The sequence below is a fragment of the Xyrauchen texanus genome, chromosome 22, assembly GCF_025860055.1.
Source record: "Xyrauchen texanus isolate HMW12.3.18 chromosome 22, RBS_HiC_50CHRs, whole genome shotgun sequence".
Classification (NCBI taxonomy): Eukaryota; Metazoa; Chordata; class Actinopteri; order Cypriniformes; family Catostomidae; genus Xyrauchen; species Xyrauchen texanus.
The window spans coordinates 27,980,450-28,000,645 of NC_068297.1; the positions used below are offsets into that span (position 1 = coordinate 27,980,450).

Below are 20,196 nucleotides of genomic sequence, written 5' to 3' on the forward strand. Positions count from 1 at the left end.
ATAACCTACAAACAGGGAAATCTTAAATAATGCCAAAACTAAAACTCTGCTTGGTTCAGCTGACTCAATATATGTGTTAACGGACTATGATAATGGCCTACTCGGACAACACATTGTTTCCTAAAGCTGTCAGAATATACTCAAACAGACACAAGCAGCGTATCTATCAACCACAAATAATATAATATTGAGCAGCAGCCGTCGGAGACACATTGGAGTGACATCACTTCCCCTAGTTCCGATTGTTTGGCTTGAGGAGGAGCTGTCAATCAAGAACTAGTGGACCAATAGGGATGCAAAATGCCCCCAATTTACATGAAACTCTACTCACAAGTTTTTGAAAACTAAGTGCAGAACTTGAAAACAAAACCAAAGAAAAATACAGAGACAATTTTGCTCATATTTAAAAAAATGTGTACAGAGAAAACTAAAACAGTAATATAACCAAGGAAATCATGATTTTGTTTGCAATTCTGATGACTTTGAGTTATATTTTCTGTTGTTGTTTTTTTTTGCAGTCTATTTTAAATGTTTATGTATTTTTGATTCATGCTTGTTATATTTTTGTCTGCGCTTATTACTATTTGATCCGCGACCACAATACTTTTGACGGGATTTTGATCCCATATTAATTGCAGTTCTGATATATAGGCGGACTCACTGATGCTAAAGTTGCAGTAGCTAAATCATATTATTTTATTTAATGGTTCATAATGATTATCCGCATTTATGAACATGCATGAAAACGTCATCGATCTTTAACACTCAGCCAAGTCGCATATTTTACACGCACAACACATAAAAATAATTATTTAGTTTTTCCAATTCCAGCTTCGGTTGTAGCCGTAGTAGCTAATTCTCACAATATAACGTACCTTTCTATAAATGTATCTATGAAAACAGATTTCATGTAGCCTATCCATTCTGTCAGGCCACTATTACATCGATTAGAAGCAGCAGGTAAATATTTGCACAGCAGTTTTATATTTATGCAGCATGTGACTGCAGTAGAGGCGGGCAGTGGAGGGGCGGTGAGCGCCATTTAAAGTCAGTGACACTTGACAGGAATGCGCGTCCCGTGCGCGCTCAGGCAGCGCTCCGCTCCTAAACTTTATTTTTAACACTTTGGGTGGGTCAGACGGCGGCTGATGAGAATGAGCGTTATGTACGGCGAGCCTGCGCGCTGTCCCTGTCCCTTCAGCAGCTCTCCCCCACCGTGACCTACACCTCAGCGCCTCTCATGGGATTATTACCTCTGCCCTTCAAATAACGGATTTTTATTATAAATACCACGACAAAGAAGCGTATCGTTTTATTTTTATCCGGACTGTTTTTGCATTTGTATAAGTAAGTATATTAGGCAACCTTGTGAAACTGTATTCTATATAGGATAGTTTCAATTATAGACAATGTCATTTGATAAAAGATATGTAAGGCTTTGTTTTAATGGCATTTTATATTTATGTGTACCTATTTGTGAACTGAATCATATTCAAAGCCACATTGACAGGTTTCATTATTTTTCTTTATATTCATACCTTCTCACAATATTATGGGTAGAACAGCAACCTGTTGAGCTTTGCAACTCCAGTGTGATCACATTCAAGGCAAATCTATGCAACAGATGTTGATCAACAACATAATGTCTTGCTTTTTATTTTCAAAACCTTTTTAATTTTGTAATGAAAGTTAAATTCTCTTAATACGATCATTTGATTGTTCCCATCTGCCATACTGTGATTTACTGTGAATAACTCTTTTCTTAATGAAAAGCTAAACAGTGGACTCTCAAACAGCATTCATTGTCCGGCTCCATTTCTTTCTCCATAGAATAAATCAAGAAGGCAGTTTCACAATATCTGTGAAAGAAAAGCATCTGTTTTCTGTGACTCTGTCACTTGTCCTTTGAAATGTCAACAAAAGTAGGTGAGCTGATTCGAACCTCACCTTATAAGGAGAACTGTTTGTGGCGTGAACATCAGTATCCTACTGCCCAAAATTTCACAAAACTACAATAAAGTACATTCCAGGAATAGTTTTGTATTATATTGACTATTAGTTGTCTGGCCTGCTCCCCTGAAGGTCACTTTTGTACACATTCTGCATGTTTAATATGGTGTTTGTACCCACCATCCAACTTTCATTTTTGGCACCATAGTGCCAGGGGCCAGCTGTTCCATCCGTGGCACACATAGTGGGTCATGAATCATACCACACCTCAGTGTGGCCTCTCCTCTCACACATGTGAGAAATACCCCACTGGGCTGCTTCCTGGAGAGTGGATAGCCGCCCTCTCAGCCACGGTTGCAGAATATGCACGTAAACATATTGTGACGTAATCATGTCTGTGATGTAGACAGATATTACTATCCAGAGATAAACTCTACCAGTCTTTTACTGAAATTGCATATGGTTATAACCAATTATAATGCTTATTATAATGATAAAAGTAATGTTTCCATGTTTTTCAGGTTCAGTAATATTGAATGTATAATACTATTTCAATATTTCGAATTATTTAATTTAGACTTAGTGTGTTTTAAAGTTTAAAGTTGTGCCTCCTGTGATAAGGGGTTTCCCGCTGGTGGGTGGAGAATTGCTCTTTGATAACACACCCCTGCACAGGCCTGATACAGAGAGAGAGAGAGAGAAAGAGAGAGAGACCATCACTCTCTTCATTGACACCTGTTCGATTATCAGTCTGTCTCTTATCTCTCTTCAGCCCACTGTTGATTATGTCATAGATGTGGTTCTGCATAGGTGATGTTCTTTATTATAAAGTATATTTACAAATGTCTACTCCAACCTAGCTGAGTGAGGGTACACTAAACCTGATGACTCGCTACAAATAGCCACATAACAGTGGTGTAATTAATTTGGTGTAGTGCTTTTTAATGGCCCAGATACAGTAATTGGAGCCAACTAGAGCAGAAGCTTTGGGTTGTTGGAGGCCAGTTCCCTGCTGGTGTTTGGCAACTGAGTGTTTGCCTTTTCCTCCAAGAGTTTTGACTGTGTGGAAAAAGGAATCACGCAAACAAATATCTGAGATCACGTAGCATGTGACAAAGTAGGAACATTTGTAAAGAGTGCTCTTCACATGCTCTTACTCGAAGGGGTTGCCCAGCCCCCTTTCAGGGCGATAAGACTACACATGAGCAATATGCCTCACAAAGATAGAACTATCTTAGCAGCTAACGTTCACCCGCCATTCCACAGTAGCACACGCAAAAACACACCCTTTTAACCAGTGACGGTTAGATGACGTGCTGAAAATGGCGGCCTTTGGGAATTTGAATGTGAAAGGGCATAAGCAACATTCTTTAAGGGAAGCAGGTAGGCCTATACATTATTATTTATTTATTTATTTTACCATTGTACAGTCAAAGATAGTAGGAGAGACAGAAAATGATGGGAAGTAGAGGGGTGGGATGGATTAGGAAATGACATGAGCAATATACGAACTTGGGTGCTAAACATATACGCCTTCATGCAACTTGTCAGTGCATGTGCATTACCTGCAAGGCCACGAAAGAGGTATGCATTAAACATCTTTCTAGTACACTCTGTTTCATGCACATAATGGAAACTCTTATTAATTGTCATCTAACTGTAACCAGATCATCTACTATTGGAAAATGGCAGTGACTGAAAAGTGTGTCATCTCTAGAGGTCAACCAATATGGGTTTTTCAATGTCTAATGCCAATTTCTAGAGAGCAGGATGGCCAGTGGCCAATATAATGCAGATATACTGTTTACGTCATACAATTTATTGATAGCAAATCAGATTTCCACAAAATTGCTAAAATTACATGAACTCGTATTTTGCACAATATTTATTAAAAATGTTAAAGTTTATCGGCTAATGCAGAAAATTGCAAAATGGGCAAATATTGTTTGATTAATTGGCCTAGCTGAATTATCAGTTAATCAATGAATCACTCATTTTTTAAAAGAATGATTGGCATCCAGTTATATTTCTATGCCCATGATGTTTGCCAACACATTATCACTTTTTGAAGTTAAACATCTTATGAATCTCCTCCTCCTTCTCTTTCCCCTTATAGGTCATCCATATCTGGCATTCCACAATCTTGTCATCGTGTGATACGCTGAGGTGTTCTGTACCTCTCTTTCCCACGGATCTCTATGGCGACTATGACTACAGACTTCGACAATGCTGAAATCACTCAGCAATACAGCCGCATCAACACCCGCTTCGAACTGTCTGATGAAGAGCTCGACAATGACAACTGCTCGGCCAGACTGTTTGAGCGCTCGCGCATTAAAGCACTCGCAGGTGAGACATCTCAGGTGACATAAAACTGAGCATGTTGCTTTGGCTTAGATATACAGAAGTGTACAACTGGCACATTCATACAGACATATAATCAGCTTACCCTACCCTAGCCCCCCTGCTCTCTTGCCCCCTGAACAGCCAGGAACATTTGCACATACCCAGCATGCCACTGTATGACTGAGCTGGACAACTGCCCTGTCTGTCTTTGCCCACAGCTTAGATCTCTGGGATGGCTGGAGGATATTTTCATTTTTCGCACACCTGTGGAGTTTTAAATAGCAATGTCAAGACCAAAGTTACAAGTCCTCTTCTAGGGACTGGGTTATCCATACTGCCAGTTATGAAAATGGGCTTTTTGAGTGACAGTCCACTATCATAACTAGTCACATACTGTATAACTTTAAGTGGTGCTAGCTCAAACATGATGCTAAAGGGTTGTAGGTGATTGCCAAGCCATTGCTACAGTTGCTAAGTGGTTGAAGAGATGTTCTGAGTGTTTTTTATGTCAAGAGCCCTCTCAAAGTCTCTATGATATTCTGTCCCAATATATATTGTTCAAGTCCCTCTTGAGTCTAGGGAACATTTGCTTAAAAGTCTAATAGCTTAGAAAAGTTATAGTACATTTTCTTCAATAAGCAGCACATTTTAATGTATCCTATGTAGCACAAACAGGTGCTAGAGAGGGCTGCAACTAAAATTCAAATGGCCTGGGACAAAAGTTTATGAATGGGCCCCTTCTTCACTGGGCCTAATTAGTAGGCTATAACAGTGGTACCTTAACCCTTCAACTCAAGCGCCAATTTACTCAGAGGTCCTTAGAGGGCAAATATGTCCTTGTCAAAAAACTGCTATAATAATATTATATATTAATTTTATTTTCCACTTTCAATTAGTTAATTGTTTTTAACCAATATCAGTCCTGATCATAACTACCAAATATTCATTCATTTTCAGGATTTTAACCCTTTAAATGCCAGTTTGTTTACATAATGCCCACTGTTGTTTTTATGAGGAAAAAAAAAATAATATTTTCTATATACTAAATGCTAAGGGGATTTTTGGGGGGATTGTCAGAGTCTGGGATATGTCAATGATTAGCAACAACATTGATTTTGATGCCATTTGGTATCAGATAAAAAAATGGCCACAAAAATATTATTGTAAAGGGATTAATGGAAAGGAGGCGAGAACCGTCTTGAGAATATAAATAATATTTTAATATAAAATTTAACCAAAAAGACAAACACACACAAAGGTGTCAGACAGCTGTCCATAAATCTCTCTCTCTCTCTGTCGCATTGCAGCTTCCAGTCGGCCTTTATCCCTCTCTGAGGCTTGATTAGCCTGATTAGGGGCTGGGTGTAGGGAATCACGACCCGGCCCCACCCTCCGCCATGCCACAATTATATATTAATATTATTTTCCACTTTCACTGACAGTTTGTTTACATAATGCCACTGTTGTTTTTCACACACACACACACACACACACACACACACACACACACACACACACACACACACACACACACACACACACACACACATGTTGTGTTTCCATGTTTTATGGGGACTTTCCATAGACATAATGGTTTTTATACTGTACAAACTTTATATTCTATCCCCTAAACCTAACCCTACCCCTAAACCTAACCCTCACAGAAAACATTCTGCATTTTTACATTTTCAAAAAACATAATTTAGTATGATTTATAAGCTGTTTTCCTCATGGGGACCGACAAAATGTCCCCACAAGTTCAAAAATTTCAGGACATTTGGTCCCCACAAAGTGATAAATACACGCCACACACACACACACACACACACACACACACACACACACATTTATCAATACATACAAAACACTATGGCATCCATACCTACACACCCACACAATTTTAGCTGCATCATTTATTCAAGTGGCCTTCAGTGCTCTATAATACAGCAAACAGAAAATAGGAAAAAGCATGTGTTTGCTCCATAGGCTAAACATGAAGAAAATAGTGCCATCTGGTGGAAAATATTAATAATACAAATCTTTAGACCAGGGCTCCGGAATGAAACAATATAATAGAATTCATGATTTTATGCTTTAATGGCACTGGGATCCAATATTGCAGTTTTAATGGGTTTCAATGGGGACATTTTTGTCCTTAAGCTCCTGAATGTAACTATTTTGTGGACACAGTGATTATAGATGTATTATAGAAACTGAGATTGGAATATCAAAATTCCCCCCAAAAATACACACCTTTGGCAAAATGTATGCCATTGGCATTAACACTGCCAAAATGATAGAAAAAACTTAAATGAAAAAGACAAAAATGTACCTTAGAGGGTCCTCATCACAGGGCCAGGTCAGTGTTCCCGGCTGTCCTCACTGATGATGACCCTTGGTGCAGGAAGTTATTTGCAATAGTTTAATATTTAGGGTTAGGGTTTATTAATAATCCATATCTATGAATACACCATTATTAGTAGTCATGGTTATGCATGATTTTGCAAACACCATTAACGAGGTTCTTGCTAAGGGGACAGATATGAATTGTTTGTTGTTGTTGTTGTGAGACAAACATGTCTCTGTTTTGAGATGCGTTAATGATCGTAAACTTCAGCATGTTTCTTTAAGCCAAGTGTATGGGCTGAGCCATGGTTGGTGTGATGCATTCTGTCTGTGCAATGCTCTTTCTGTAATGCAATTAAAGAGAGTTAAAAAGCAGGTGGGGGGGGGGGGGGTGTTTCTCATTCTTGACTGCTGATTTACTGCTTTTGAACAGACATGCATTCCTTTGAGTATCCTAAGTACTCATTGAGTCTACAGTAACGTATTGTAATATGTATTTACATCATTGTCAAACTGGCTTTTACACACACTTGCACTCAGACATCACATTGTATTTGTAACATTGATGTAAACATACATACCTTTTACACACATTTCATGACATAGATGAGTGTGTTAATGTGTGTGCTATGGGCAGTCAGGAATAGGGGCATAATATATATGCATGGCTGGGGCGGTGGAGAACCACTCTATGTTCTGCCTGGGAGAGGCACAACAGCATCACTGCTAAGTGAGGAATGAGTGATCGAGAAAGAAAGAGAGAGGAAGTGAGGGAGCGAGGGAGGGGAGACAGAGGATAAGAGGACTCTGAGATAGAAGGAGGGAAGAAGATTGTCCTCTTCGTCTCGCTCTTTTCCAGCAGTGCGTGTTGATTTAGCAGGTGAGGATGAGTAGTCCGTGTTTGTTTCGTTCAGTGCCCGTGAGCCAGACCCGACTGAGGGAGGTTAAACTCAGCTTGAAGACCAGCAGAGAGACCATTATGGTCCGGTCTACTCCAATCACCCGAGAGGTCAGCAGCCGGCAGTATACCACGGTGAAAGATGCCACAAATCGGACCAATGCCCCAGGCAGCCGGAGCAGAAGCACCCCGCCAGTGTACCGGTCCCAGAGTAAGAGAGGTGGGAAATCCAATGGACCCCAAACTCTCGAGCCAGCACACCTGCCACAGAGGAACGGCACTTTACTGGGCATCCCATCCAAAGTAGTGCCCATGACTCTTACTCCGGTCTCCTCACCTTCTTCATCCTCTTCCTCATGCACGCCAAAGGGCCATCGACCCTCCCCTCCACGATCCTCACCCTCGTGTCCCCTGCCCCCCTCCCGGAGTATGAGACGGGCACGCTGGCTGAGCTACAGCACTTCTAACATCTGCTTCAACAACTCCATCCTGGATGGCCGCTTCAGACAACTACAAGGTAGCATCCTACAACAGTGTTAAGTTTCCTCCCAACCTCAAAGAGACAGAGGGTAGTCTTTCCTGGCATACTTCTCCACCTAGCCACTGGGGAATTTAGATGGATATTAGATGAAGTGGGTCTGTGTTAGGGCTGCAACTAATGATTATTTTGAATATCGATTAATCAAACTCTCTCTCTCTTATTAATAAATTGTCAATTTTCTTCTCGATAAGAAATGCACAGTGACGTATATATCATGATTCAATAATCTGCAAGCCATCACGTTATAATCTAGCTGCATAAAGAGTGCGCGCACAAGGGACAAGCGTCCCTGCAACAGTGTGCCTCAGCCGGGTGCAGTTTCAATCTCTCCCCCTTAGATCGGGACACTTCACTGACTGCACAGAGAATTGCCAGTTTCAGAGTTTGTAGTTATTTACATGATCTGCTTCCATATTATTTGAACTTTATTAAAGTTATAACGCGTTATATAGAACTGCATTCAAGATGCAATGCTGGGGTGTTTAGTTTAAATAGCTCCTGCTCCATTTATTCCACAACGAGAGTGCTTCTGTATTTACTTATTTTGTATTATTCCCTCATGCTTTGCGATCTACATCACCTGGAGCTGTGAAAGTTTAGAGTGCATATAGACTGTGTAATTCTTCCTCTCTTCAGTCAGGCTCGAACTGCAGTGCTGCTCTCGTGCGCCATCATTACAGTTTTTTATATGATCTCATGTTACGTTAAATGAGATCAAACGACTATTCGACAATGGAAAATATTTGTCGACAATTTTTTATTGACGACATTGTCAATATCGCCGACTAATCGTTTCAGCCCTAGTCTGGGTAGGGAGTTGGCTGTATGATAGAGTGTTTTCTATGGTTCGTCTTTTGTATGTGCAGTATGTATTAATTGCATTATTTATGCTGTTGTATAAATGCCCCAATTGCTCCCTGCATTACCTCTTAATATTTAATGACAAAAACTCATAAAAGGCCATTCAAAGTTAAAAACGGCTTTTTGGTTTTTCCCCATCAATCTTTTTCTTGCTGAATGGCGAACGTCAGACTAACCACCATCTATTTACCTTCTTCTGCTATTCTTGTCTCTTACCAGAAGATGTTGTCTCTTTCTCCCCGTGATCTGGGGTATTCAGCATTGTCTAAGGTCTCCTACATCTTTTATTCTATCCTGGCAACTCTGTCTATTTTTATAGAGAATTTGACTGTCACTGTTAATTTGTGTACGACTGAGCATTCTTCTCTCTGAGCAGACTCATAATGTGGCTGATCCTAGGGTATCGGAACTCTCAGAAACAACATGTCGACATTCCGTGTTATTATGTTCTTGATGAATACATGCATAGTATGAATGCATATCGATGGGTAAAGTCTGCTTTATGATAAATAGACACATAAATATAGACTATGCACTACTATGAATCTAATTCTCTTCTACTTATGCACTAGTTACAGCAGTAGTGTGGCACTTTCTTAGAAAAAGGTCACTATTGCTATTGCACTTATTTGGTGTTTCTTTAAAATCCCTAACTCACAGAGCTGTGGCACTGTTGGGGTGTGAACTGGCTCAGGACATACTTTATAAGAGCTGTTGGCTCCCGGGGTTCGAGTCCGACCTAGGTCATTTCCTGATCCACTCTCATTCTCTTTAGAAAATGTAAAAATCTACTACGCATGTACTGTTCTGTAAGCCTAAGTATGTAGCTGTGCAAGTATGTACAGTAGATTTGAGCCGTGAGCACCTCTGGCTGTAAATCCAGCCTGTAAGGCCCTACAAACAATGACTCAGGCACTGAGACTAAGAGTGAGGGCAGACTGTGGGAAAATCACTGGCTTGTCCTGTACAGGGAAAATCCATCAATATGAATATTTCACAAAGTGAAAGCTAGCTAGAGAGGATATCGGAGATGTAAAACTGCAGTATTTAGACTCACTGCTGTTATAATGGAGAGAGCATCATTTAGCAGAGGTTAGTCTGCAGTACACTGTACAAGGTGTGAACAGGAAGTGGAATCTATTTGGCAGAAATCTGATCATGAAATATGTAGTGGTACTGGGGTAAGAGCTCTTTCTATACTTTAACATGTGGAGCTCTCCTCACTCTGGAAACATGGTCAATTGTACTGTAAAATGTGAAACCGTTCTGAAGGCAGTTTTAATGAGCGATTTATAACTGACATTTTAAAATTACTTTCTTTCGTGTAACAAAGTCAGGTTGATTCAGCCATATTATATACTGTAATATTTTTGAAAAATAAAACCAGTTAATTTATTTACATTTATGCATTTGGCAGATGCTTTTATCCAAAGCGACTTACAGTGCACTGATTACAGGGACAATCCCCCCAGAGCATCCTGGAGTTAAGTGCCTTGCTCAAGGACACAATGGTGGTGGCTGTGGGAATCGAACCAGCGACCCTCTGATTAACAGTTATGTGCTTTAGCCCACTACGCCACCACCACTCCATTTTAATTAATTAATTTACCACATGAAGCACATTTTTTATACCGTGACAAAACGATAGAAACAACTCTTTTAAGGATAATGTTTTATTTATTTATTTATTTTAACTAAATTAATCTAAATAGGCCAACAGCTCGCATGGGGAAAGAAGTAAATTGAGAGGATTGGTTAACTTAACCAAATTGGTTTTCAACGTTATGATAAAACAAGCACTGTTTTACTTTTAGATTTAAATGTTTATGTCAGTATGCCTGTCTGCTTGTCTCACTACACACTGGCAATCTAGATTATCCTTCTAATCTAAGTTAAATGAATAACTGGTTTTATTCAACTCAAAAATATTATATAACATTGCTGAATCAATCTGAATACATTTTAAAGGTTAGATCACATTGAACAATTGTTAACAATTGCAGGTTGCCACTTTTTATAGCACATACCATCAGCGAGTGCTTTCTTGAAACTGTTGAAACTTTCCCTGAAATGGTTGTACGGCATAGATTTAAATGACACTTCCTCAACATCTTCACAGATCTTATGGATGTTTCTCCACATGCACAACACAATTTTACACATCATGCATTGCACATTTTAATTATCATTACTTTTTTCTTCGTTACTTTGTGGTCCGGATAAAAGAGAGATGCTTCCATGCAGAAGTTTTTCCATTATTCTGTGAAAACAGGATAAAACATCAGGCTAATTCAAAGACTGACTTTTTGTATAGTGATATAAAAAAACATATATGTTGGCAGAACAAATAAGTCTGGCAAGAATAATTGGGAAGGTAATGTTCTAAGTAAATTTGGATTAATCCCACAGGTTTCATGCTACCCAGGTTTAAAAGCACGCATCCTCTCTACTGTGCACATCACATACTAATGTTTTCCCTTTAACTGTCTTTGCTCCCACTCTCTTTTTCTCCATCCTTGCTCCATTTTTCTGCTTGTCTCTTTATGTCGTCTTCATCCATCTGTCTTCCCCCATTTCCTTTAGCCATAGGATCTGAATCATTTATAAAACACATCATTAAGAATGCACAATTTTGCTCTTTTTGTGGTAGAATCTTAAATAAACACTGTCCTGCAGAAGTGGTGTTCAAGAAGATTGAGGTCTGAGATATTAAAAATGACATTTGCCAATTATACACCTACAGTATGTTTTGTGGTAGCTGTTACATAAACCTCACAGATTTACTTTTGCGCTCAAAAGAGGCTCAATACTTATGACATGATGCTCACATACTGGGTGTCACACTGACCATCCTCATTCAAATTACATTCCATATATATCCATTCTGACTCTAAAAAAACAAATCTCATGGCAACTGTAAAGAAATGTACAGGTCATATTTAACCCCAAAATCAAAAGAAAAAAATTAAGAAATCACATTTTGTACAAAGAAAATTAAGCAATTATAATTATTGTAATTAAATGATAATAATAATAAATAAATAAAATAAATATGATTGTCATATTATTATATTGTATCATTATATGATATTGTAACGCAGTTCAATGGAAAGGAGGAGGTGAGAACCGGCTTGTCAATATAAACCATATTTTAATGATTAACTTAAACAAAAGACAAACACACACACACATGACGGACATGTCCGTAAACGATCTCTCTCTCCCGCACCATCCTCCGTAGTCGGCCTTTATCCCTCTCGGAGGCTTGATTAGCCTGATAAGGGACCGGGTGTGTATGATCACGACCCGGCCCCGCCCTCCGCCCTGCCACAGATATATTATTTGAATTGTACATTTGCTATGTAAAATTGCTAGTTTACATCATGGTACTGAATGTCATTTATGCTGATTTTAATGTGATAAAAAGTATTAAATTAAACAATTCTGCAGACCGTCAAGACAGTAACAGTAATCATTGTATCCAGACAGGATGATTGATATTTTCCCCCCACATAACAGTAATAATAATGTGACAGGGAAATAATGTCAAAATGGAAGGAAAAATATCTTAATGATACTAAAAATATGTTTCTTTATGCAAATTATAATTTATTTGTCTTTTGATTTTGGGTGAAAAATGACTCTGACAATGTTTTGTCAGAGCAATCCAAACAGTATCATTATGGTTTTCTTCTGGGACAATTAGTATATTAGTATTAGTATATTCCCAAATATGGGAATACAACATCAGCTGTGAAAGTATTAAGTTGCATAAGAGTAGAGTAGCTGAATATTTTTCCCCTCATTGCCAAATCCAGATGAACGAGAGGCTGTCCAGAAGAAGACCTTCACAAAATGGGTGAATTCCATATTAGCCAGAGTCAACTGCCGAATCACAGATCTTTATCTGGACCTGCGGGATGGGAGAATGCTCATCAAACTACTGGAGGTTCTGTCAGGGGAGCGACTGGTAAGTGTGTATGTAATAACCGCCAAACCTTCCCTGGACCACACTACGAAACAATAGGAGCTCTTAATGGACATTAATGAAGTCATTCCAATAATATATTTGACACACTCTTTCCAACACTCAGCCCAAGCCGACCAAGGGCCGAATGCGGATCCACTGTCTGGAGAATGTCGACAAAGCCCTACAGTTTCTAAAGGAACAAAGGGTGCACTTGGAGAACATGGGATCACATGATATTGTAGATGGGAACCACCGCCTTATCCTGGGCCTCATCTGGACCATCATCCTTCGCTTCCAGGTCAGTCCACACATTCCATATTCCATTACTATACACAATGGGTCTGTTCCAAAACTTAGTGAGCTGCCTTGCTGTCTATTGCGTATATAGGCAGCTGGCATATGGCGGCATATGGCAGCAGCCTTACTGAAATGATGCCTCATAAGAAAACGATTTGGAATGCTCTACATAGGCGGCATCTCCGAGCATCTTTCAAATAGTGCTCCTCATGCGCAGCTCACAGGAGACTCAGAACACAACTGATTTCAGTACAGGTGATGCAAGAGAAATGACGCAATCGTCTAATGAGCCTTAATATGGACGACACACATATTGTTGGTAAAATAGTATGTTTTGTATCATATTAAACTGTTACTTAGCGATACTATTCACTATTGAATGGATTATAAGTACATTTATAATCTAAATTTATCTCAATTCATCCACCATCTTGAATTTATTTTTCCGCCACGGTGCATTCTGGGATCACCTACCCGGGGAAGGATTCATACGATGCTACCTTAGAATTTGGCCAAAACGAGATATCTTAAGAGGCAGAATAATTAAGATACCTACCTTTTGGAACTGCCTTTGTGTCGGGTGCACGCCTATGATGTCTTAAGCTGCGTTCACACTGCCAGCTACTTTGTCGCTGCATGTGCCAGTGGCTGGCGGTTAGGTCGTTAGTGGTGTGTATGTAGAGTCTAAACAGCACTGTTTCTTTACAATTCATATTATTATTAAAATATTAGGATCACGTGAGCTCTACCATCTTCTCTCATATTGGTTGTCGCTCCCGAAAGTCGCTCTTCATTTACATAAAGTTAAACAATTCTCAACTTTGTTGCATCGCTGGACACGCCCACATCCGGTCGCCAACAGTCGCCGTCGCTTGTGTTGCCGGAAGTCGCCAGCTCTTATTGAAAATGAATGAGATGAGGTCGTGTGAGCGCAGCTTTAATGGTGCATCCGGAGGGCACTCACTAGATTTTGAAACAGACCCATTACATACACTGTGTCTTAACCAATAAGATTCCAGTGACAAGCAATTTGTCTATGCACAATGGCAAAATTTTGGACCAATAAGAGTTCACAATGGGTCGGGGCTACGGCAGAACGCCACAGTAATGGAAACTAAGCAAAATGTCCTGTTGCCCGTTACAATTGGGGTTGGCGCCTGCCACATTTATTGCTTTGTTGTAAGCAAAGACAACTGGAGAATATTTGCATGTTACAAGACAAACACTGCGGCAACTAAATTTAATTCAATATAGAACTCTTAAGTAGTAATGGATGTTTTGTTTATGATATAGAAACTAACATAAAACTCCACATGGGCCATATAAGGGTCTTGTGTCTTGGGCTGATTTGAGAAGCTTATATTTATTTTTAAACCCTAGTTTTGATTGCAGGGTATTTTTAGCCCAGCTACTTCAAACAATATGGTCTGCTACATAATTCAGAGCCTCAAAAATAAAAGGAAAAGGATGGGAATTTAAGTTGTTGGCTGCTCTTTATTCTGCCTGGTTCCCACAGTGACGTACAAACTACAGATAAAAAAACTCAGGATCTAAATAAAGTAACAATGCCTCTACATATCCACAAATAGATGCTCAAGGGTGAATTAGCTCTTCTAATAAATGTGAGATTTACAGTACATGACATGTCAACCATGATAAAAGTCTATTGTTTTTATTACTGCTGTTAAAATACTTCAAAGCAGAGTGATTGTGTAGTTATCAGGAAATAATACTGTAGAGATGTGGATTTAGTTTAAATTGACTAGTGGTGTTTGATTATTTCAGCTTTTAAATGTTTTGTGCTCGTTTTGTCTGATTTTGTATACAGATTCAAGACATTATAGTAGAGACAGGGCACGCTGACCAGACAGGCAGGCAGGAGACTCGATCTGCCAAAGATGCACTGCTGCTCTGGTGCCAGATGAAGACTGCAGGGTAGGACAACAATTGTCATAATCTAGTAGAAATTAATCTGACAGCAAATCCTCCATTTTTTTATAGAAGTATTGCAGATATTCGATATGTCTTATGGTGTTTTGTATCTGCAGGTACCCCAGTGTGAACATCACCAACTTCACCACATGCTGGAAAGACGGCATGGCTTTCAATGCTCTCATCCACAAACACAGGTGAACAAAAAGTGTCATTTAAGAAAGAGAAAAAAACTATAATAATATCCTGACTTTCCTCTAGAGTTTCAGAAGATATCTCAAAAGATGACAAATTCTGCAATCAAATGTCAATAAGAACTAATTTCTCATGAAATACCAAGACCATAATATCTGCACTATTCTATGGAAATTAATTTTATAGCTTAATAATCTGGCAGTTACATTTTACATTTATCTTAAGGATTTTTAGGAGAAACATGAGACTTCGTTGATACTTAAAACTTAAAATAAGTATTTTAAGCTATAAAAAGCAACTTCTGTGCAATTAATGTGACTCCCACTTCTCCTGTGCTCTCTTTACTATCCTGTCAATAACAGTGGGGGGAAAGAAATACAAGTAAATAAATAAAATAAAAAGATGGAAACCACTTAGCTTCTACTCTCAACATTTAAACTATACTTTTCTTTTTTGTTTTCTAATTTTACTCCATCAGGCCAGATCTGGTGGATTATGGAAATCTACAGAGGTCCAACCCCACCCACAACCTTCAGCAGGCTTTTAACGTAGCTGAACAACAGCTAGGAGTCACCAAGCTCCTGGACCCAGAAGGTAAATAGCAGAATTCATCTTCTGAACATTGACTATTATGTCAAAACATGTAACAATCATCCTCCCATTATGGAGGTAACATATTTTGTTCTGTTTTTTGCAGATGTGTTCACTGAAAACCCAGATGAGAAGTCCATAATCACATACGTTGTTGCATTTTACCACTACTTCTCCAAAATGAAAGCGCTAGCAGTTGAAGGCAAGCGAGTTGGGAAGGTATGACATTTGAGTGTGTACATGAGTCTGTCCTTCCTACATCCACTTGGAAAACATTAATGAGTATTTAAACTCTCCAGGTACTGGACCAAGCCATTGAAACAGATAAGATGATTGAAAAGTATGAGACATTGTCATCTGAGCTGTTAACATGGATTGAGCAGACCATCATTGTGCTGAACAACCGCAAGCTTGCGAACTCTCTTACAGGTGTCCAACAGCAACTGCAGGCTTTCAACTCATACCGCACTGTGGAGAAACCACCAAAGTAATTAAGGCTATTCACAATCAAATAGTTATTTCAATTTTGTAATATTGCTAAGCAATCATCTTTTATTATTTTTTGATGGGCCTCCTACTATTCAGGTTCCAGGAAAAGGGCAACTTGGAAGTATTGTTGTTTACCATCCAGAGCAGGATGAGGGCCAACAATCAAAAGGTCTACACACCCAAAGAGGGTGCTCTTGTGGCAGATATCAACAGGGTGAGACGCTGTGATTAAGATCAAGCAATTACATAATTTCCAGGATAAAAACATTCAAATAAATCTAATAAATCAAAAGTATACTTATTAGTCCCTTTCACTTCTGTTATGTTTGAAGTTTCCTGTATCTTACCAACACAGTTAGTCTAATGGTCTGAGAAGCTTTGTGATGTGTGAATGAGGGTATGCTTTTTCTATCAGGCATGGGAGCGGTTGGAAAAGGCAGAGCACGACCGTGAACGGGTGCTGAGGGACGAACTTATAAGGCAGGAGAAGCTGGAGCAGATGGCTCGTCGCTTTGACAGGAAGGCTGCCATGAGAGAGACCTGGCTGATGGAGAATCAGAGACTGGTTTCACAGGTAACTCACAATACACAGTCTCTGAGTGTATTAAAAAGCACAGAGGGCAGCCAGATTTATATCCATCATTTGTTACCCTCCAAAACCTGAAGATCAAAATGTATATCCCTAATTTTGCTGTCTACTATGAAGGACAACTTTGGCTATGACTTGCCAGCAGTGGATGCAGCTAAGAAGAAACATGATGCCATAGAGACAGATATTGCCGCCTATGAAGAACGTGTCCAAGCCCTGGTTGCCCTGTCTAAAGATCTGGAAGCAGAACGATATCATGATGCAAAGCGCATTGATGTGAGAAAAGACAATATCCTAAGGCTATGGAACTACCTGCAGGAACTCCTAAAAGCTCGCAGAGGCCGTCTGGAAAAGAACCTTACTCTCCAAAGAATCTTCCAAGAGATGCTCCACATTATCAGCTGGATGGATGAGATGAAGGTATTAATGTAAATAGTGTGTTTGATGTATATGGTTTGCTTGATTTTAAAATGATGGTTGTATTAATGTTCTAATCTGAAAATGTTCTCCAGGGCCGGATCTTATCCCCAGAGTTTGGGAAGCATTTATTGGAAGTGGAGGACTTGTTGCAGAAACATTCATTGGTAGAGGCGGATATTGCAGTACAGGCAGAAAGAGTACGATCAACCAATGAAGCAGCTCTTAAATTTGCCAATGGTGACAGTAAGTACACCTGCAATTTCAATTCTTCCATTTGCTGTTGACTTAAATGAGGGTGATTTGTAAAGGCAATAACCTTTTTAATGGTTTAATATGCCTGTGATGTAGTCCCCGATTTATAGCACACAATATTGTTTGGAGGAACAGCTCATATATTTGTGTATATATATTCACATATTTATATAAATTAATACCATTGTGAGAGTCTTTGATATTTCCATGTTTTCTTATCATTTTTCTTTTCTTTACTGTCTAGGCTATAAACCTTGTGACCCACAGATCGTCCGTGATCGGGTACAGCATTTGGACCTGTGTTATCAAGAGTTGTGTGCTCTGGCAGCCCAAAGGAAAGCCCGTCTTGAGCAGTCACGACGTCTCTGGAACTTTTTCTGGGAAATTGCAGAGCTGGAGAGCTGGATTCGGGAAAAGGAGCATATTTTCTCTTCTCTTGACTATGGCAAGGACGTGACCAGTGTGCTGGTGCTGCAGAGCAAGCACAGTGTTTTTGAGGATGAGCTTGCTGCAAGACGTGACAATCTGAAGCAGGTGATGGATGAGGGAGAGAGAATGATTCAGGCCAAGCATTTGGGTTCTCCCAGAGTGCAACAGCGCATGGATGATGTACAAAGACAGTGGCAGCAGCTGGAGGAACTGGCCGCTTTCCGAAAACAGAATTTACAAGACACACAGCGGTTCTTCCAGTTTCAAGGTGATGCTGATGACCTCAAGGCCTGGCTGGTTGACGCTATGCGGCAGATGAGTAGTGATGATATTGGGCATGATGAGTACACTACGCAGCGACTGCTCAAGAAACATCGTGGTCTAAGAGATGAGGCCGCTAAGAATGGAGCCACCATTGATGCTCTGTCCAAACAGGCCAATGCACTTCCTGAAGAACTGAGGAACACACCAGATATCCATGGACGTCTGAAGGATATCCATGACATGTATATTGAGCTTCTGACCCTCTCAGACCTAAGGCAGAAGAAGCTGGATGACACCATGGCACTTTACAGTATCTTCAGTGAGACGGATGCTTGTGAGCTCTGGATGGGTCAGAAGGAAACCTGGCTGGTTGGGCTGGAGACACCAGAGAAGTTGGAAGATCTGGAAGTTGTACAGAATAGGTATAACTCATTATTTGTTGAAGAGCTAAACCTAAAGACAGCATATTACTGTGTTTCTTAAAATGCAAATGAGTTGAGGGACATTTACCAAAGGACAATGCACTATACGATGGAATGTATAGTCATCACTGGATATTACAAACTATTCCAGTTTATTCCATTGTCAAAACATTGTGTTCTGTTTGTTGGCAGGCTAAGCATCCTTGCCCAAGAGATGGGTAACATGCAGGCCCAGGTTGATGCTGTCAATAAAGCAGCCAAGCATCTTGAGGACAGCAGACATCCACAAACAAAACAAGTAAAAGACTGTCAAGCTCGTCTCAATAAGAGGTAAGCGTTATACCTGTTCCTATTAATTCAACCTGTTCCTATTAATTCAACCATTTTCCCAGATCTATAATTTGCTTCTAGTTTGAATTAAAGTACTCCATGGGTAATATGTAATGTAATTAGCCTTTTACACCTCAAAGGTGGGAAGCTTTTAAAGCAATGGTGGAGGATAAGAAGTGTAAAGTGGATTCAGCCCTCAGCCTACACAACTATGATCTTGATTGTGATGAGACAGAGTCATGGATAAAAGACAAGACACGTGTTATCGAGTCTACGCAAGCGCTTGGGAATGACCTGGCTGCAGTCATGACCATCCAGAGGAAGCTCTTTGGCATGGAGAGAGACCTTGCTGCCATTCAAGCCAAGTTGGACTTCCTGTGTGGTGAGGCAGATAAGCTTGTGAAGGATCATCCCGACAATTCTTCTGATATCCTTGCCAGACTGGCAGATCTGAACACAGCTTGGGCCACCCTGAAATGCACCTTGAAAGACCGTGAAGACTCCCTTGGGGAAGTCAGCAAGCTGCAGACCTTCCTACAGGACATGGATGATTTTCAGGCCTGGCTGTTCAAGACGCAGAAGTCTATTGCTTCTGAGGAAATGCCTGATAGTTTACCAGAGGCTGAGCAGTTCCTGAGTCTCCATGATGCTGTGAGCGATGATATGGATGGCCATGAGGAAGACTACCATCGTGTTAGGGATACGGGAGCAGCTGTAATTCAGGACCAAGAAGACGATCCTCAGTACAAGCAGCTGGAGCAGAGGCTGGAGGGTCTTGATAAGGGCTGGGATGAGCTGCACAAGATGTGGGACAGCCGTAAGAACTTCCTAGATCAGGGTCTCGGCTTCCAGCAGTTTATGAGAGATGCAAAGCAGGCTGACACAATATTAAACAACCAGGTATTTATGTAATTTCAGAATGATTGAGTTTTCATCTAATGAATCAAAATGTAGAATATCATCAAAGATTTCAATATGATCTACTTCTAGAATATCCTGTAATTTTGTGCTAACTGTTATTGCTATTCCATAACATTTTTCCTCCCTTTTTCTATCTGTATCTTTCTCTGCTAT

At 39.9% G+C, this 20,196-nt stretch overlaps 1 protein-coding gene across 2 annotated transcripts in view; it reads left to right on the forward strand.

Annotated features, from left to right (window-relative positions):
• The first annotated feature begins 1,084 nt into the window (after positions 1-1,084).
• The window catches only part of LOC127662115 (spectrin beta chain, erythrocytic-like), a 33,444-nt gene continuing 14,332 nt past the window's right edge, over positions 1,085-20,196 (forward strand). Inside the window, exons 1-16 of one of the 2 annotated variants that reach the window (XM_052153096.1) lie at positions 1,085-1,347; positions 4,067-4,299; positions 12,761-12,912; positions 13,037-13,210; positions 15,038-15,144; positions 15,258-15,338; positions 15,815-15,930; positions 16,034-16,146; positions 16,227-16,414; positions 16,513-16,630; positions 16,832-16,990; positions 17,123-17,425; positions 17,518-17,668; positions 17,922-18,792; positions 18,985-19,122; positions 19,263-20,022. In XM_052153096.1, coding sequence (XP_052009056.1) covers positions 4,149-4,299; positions 12,761-12,912; positions 13,037-13,210; positions 15,038-15,144; positions 15,258-15,338; positions 15,815-15,930; positions 16,034-16,146; positions 16,227-16,414; positions 16,513-16,630; positions 16,832-16,990; positions 17,123-17,425; positions 17,518-17,668; positions 17,922-18,792; positions 18,985-19,122; positions 19,263-20,022 — 3,582 coding nt within the window. In that variant the 5' untranslated portion in view covers positions 1,085-1,347; positions 4,067-4,148. Of the gene's footprint in view, positions 1,348-4,066; positions 4,300-7,255; positions 8,058-12,760; positions 12,913-13,036; positions 13,211-15,037; positions 15,145-15,257; positions 15,339-15,814; positions 15,931-16,033; positions 16,147-16,226; positions 16,415-16,512; positions 16,631-16,831; positions 16,991-17,122; positions 17,426-17,517; positions 17,669-17,921; positions 18,793-18,984; positions 19,123-19,262; positions 20,023-20,196 lie in introns of those variants that run through there. The other variant, XM_052153097.1, reaches the window with a different exon arrangement.